Consider the following 1,328-nt stretch of genomic DNA (forward strand, 5'->3'; position numbering starts at 1 on the left):
GGGGAGCCAGCGAAGAGGCTGCCCCCTTGCGTGCGCAGCGTGGAGGTAGCCCGTGGTCGAGCCGGCTACGGCTTCACGCTGTCGGGGCAGGCGCCCTGCGTGCTGAGCGGGGTCCTGCGGGGCAGCCCCGCGGACTTTGTGGGCCTCCGTGCTGGGGACCAGATCTTTGCCATCAATGAGACCAACGTGAAGAAGGCCTCACACGAGGACGTGGTGAAGCTCATCGGGAAGTGCTCGGGGGTGCTGCGCCTACTGGTGGGCGAGGGCCGCCCCGAGGCCTGCTCCAGTGATGATGAGGGCGGACTCTGCGAGAGCAAGGGCTGGCTGCGGCCCAAGCTGGACTCCAGGGCCCTGGGGATAAACAGGGCGGAGAGGGTTGTGGAGGAGATGCAGTCGGGCGGCATTTTCAACATGATTTTTGAAAACCCGAGTCTGTGCTCGAGTGGCCTGGAGCCCTCGGAGGGGAAACAGAGGTCCCTGTCGGAGCCGGCTGCTGGGTGGCCGGAGGACAGTCCTGGTGCCACGAATCCCGGCCTGCTCTCCGCGGAGGATGACGTCTTCAGTGCGAGCCCGGACGGCTTTGCGCTGGATGCGAGCGTCCTGAACGTGGCCATGATTGTGGGCTACCTGGGCTCCATCGAGCTGCCCTCCGCCAGCTCCAACCTGGAGTCCGACAGCCTGCAGGCCATCCGTGGCTGCATGCGGCGCCTGCGGGCTGAGCAGAAGATCCACTCGCTGGTCACCATGAAGGTCATGCACGACCGCGTGCTGCTGTGCTCCGACAGGGCCCGCGTGGTGGCCGAGTACCCGGCCGAGAAGCTGGCGTTCAGCGCCGTGTGCCCGGATGACCGGCGATTCTTTGGGCTGGTGACCATGCAGACGAGTGACGAAGGGAGCCTGGCTCAGGGCGAGGAGGGCGCCCTGCGGATGTCCTGTCACGTGTTCATGGTGGACCCCGACCTGTTCCACCACAAGATCCACCAGGGCATCGCGCGGCGCTTTGGGTTCGCGTGCACGGCTGATCCTGACACCGGCGGCTGCTTGGAGTTCCCGGCATCCTCGCTGCCGGTGCTGCAGTTTGTCTCGGTGCTGTACCGGGACATGGGCGAGCTCATCGAGGGTGTGCGGGCCCGCGCCTTCCTGGATGGCGATGCCGACGCCCACCAGAACAACAGCACCAGCAGCAATAGCGACAGCGGCATCGGAAACTTCAACCAGGAGGAGAAGAGTGCCCGGGTGCTCGTGGTGGACCTGGGTGGGGGCCCGAGCAGGCACTGCCCGGGCAGTGGTGCCGGCTGGGAGGGCGCGGGTGCGAGGAGCGCTCAGCC

At 66.8% G+C, this 1,328-nt stretch overlaps 1 protein-coding gene across 1 annotated transcript in view; it reads left to right on the forward strand.

The window, feature by feature from the left end:
- Rgs12 (regulator of G protein signaling 12) overlaps nucleotides 1–1,328 on the forward strand; it is a 78,927-nt gene that overhangs the window by 15,041 nt on the left and 62,558 nt on the right. The window contains 1 exon segment of the mRNA XM_033758927.1: nucleotides 56–1,328. This exon segment is cut by the window's right edge and continues 1 nt beyond it. Within this exon segment, the coding sequence (XP_033614818.1) occupies nucleotides 56–1,328 (1,273 nt within the window).

This window comes from Fukomys damarensis, unplaced genomic scaffold (genome assembly GCF_012274545.1).
Source record: "Fukomys damarensis isolate Sample0158 unplaced genomic scaffold, DMR_v1.0_HiC HiC_scaffold_35, whole genome shotgun sequence".
NCBI lineage: Eukaryota > Metazoa > Chordata > Mammalia > Rodentia > Bathyergidae > Fukomys > Fukomys damarensis.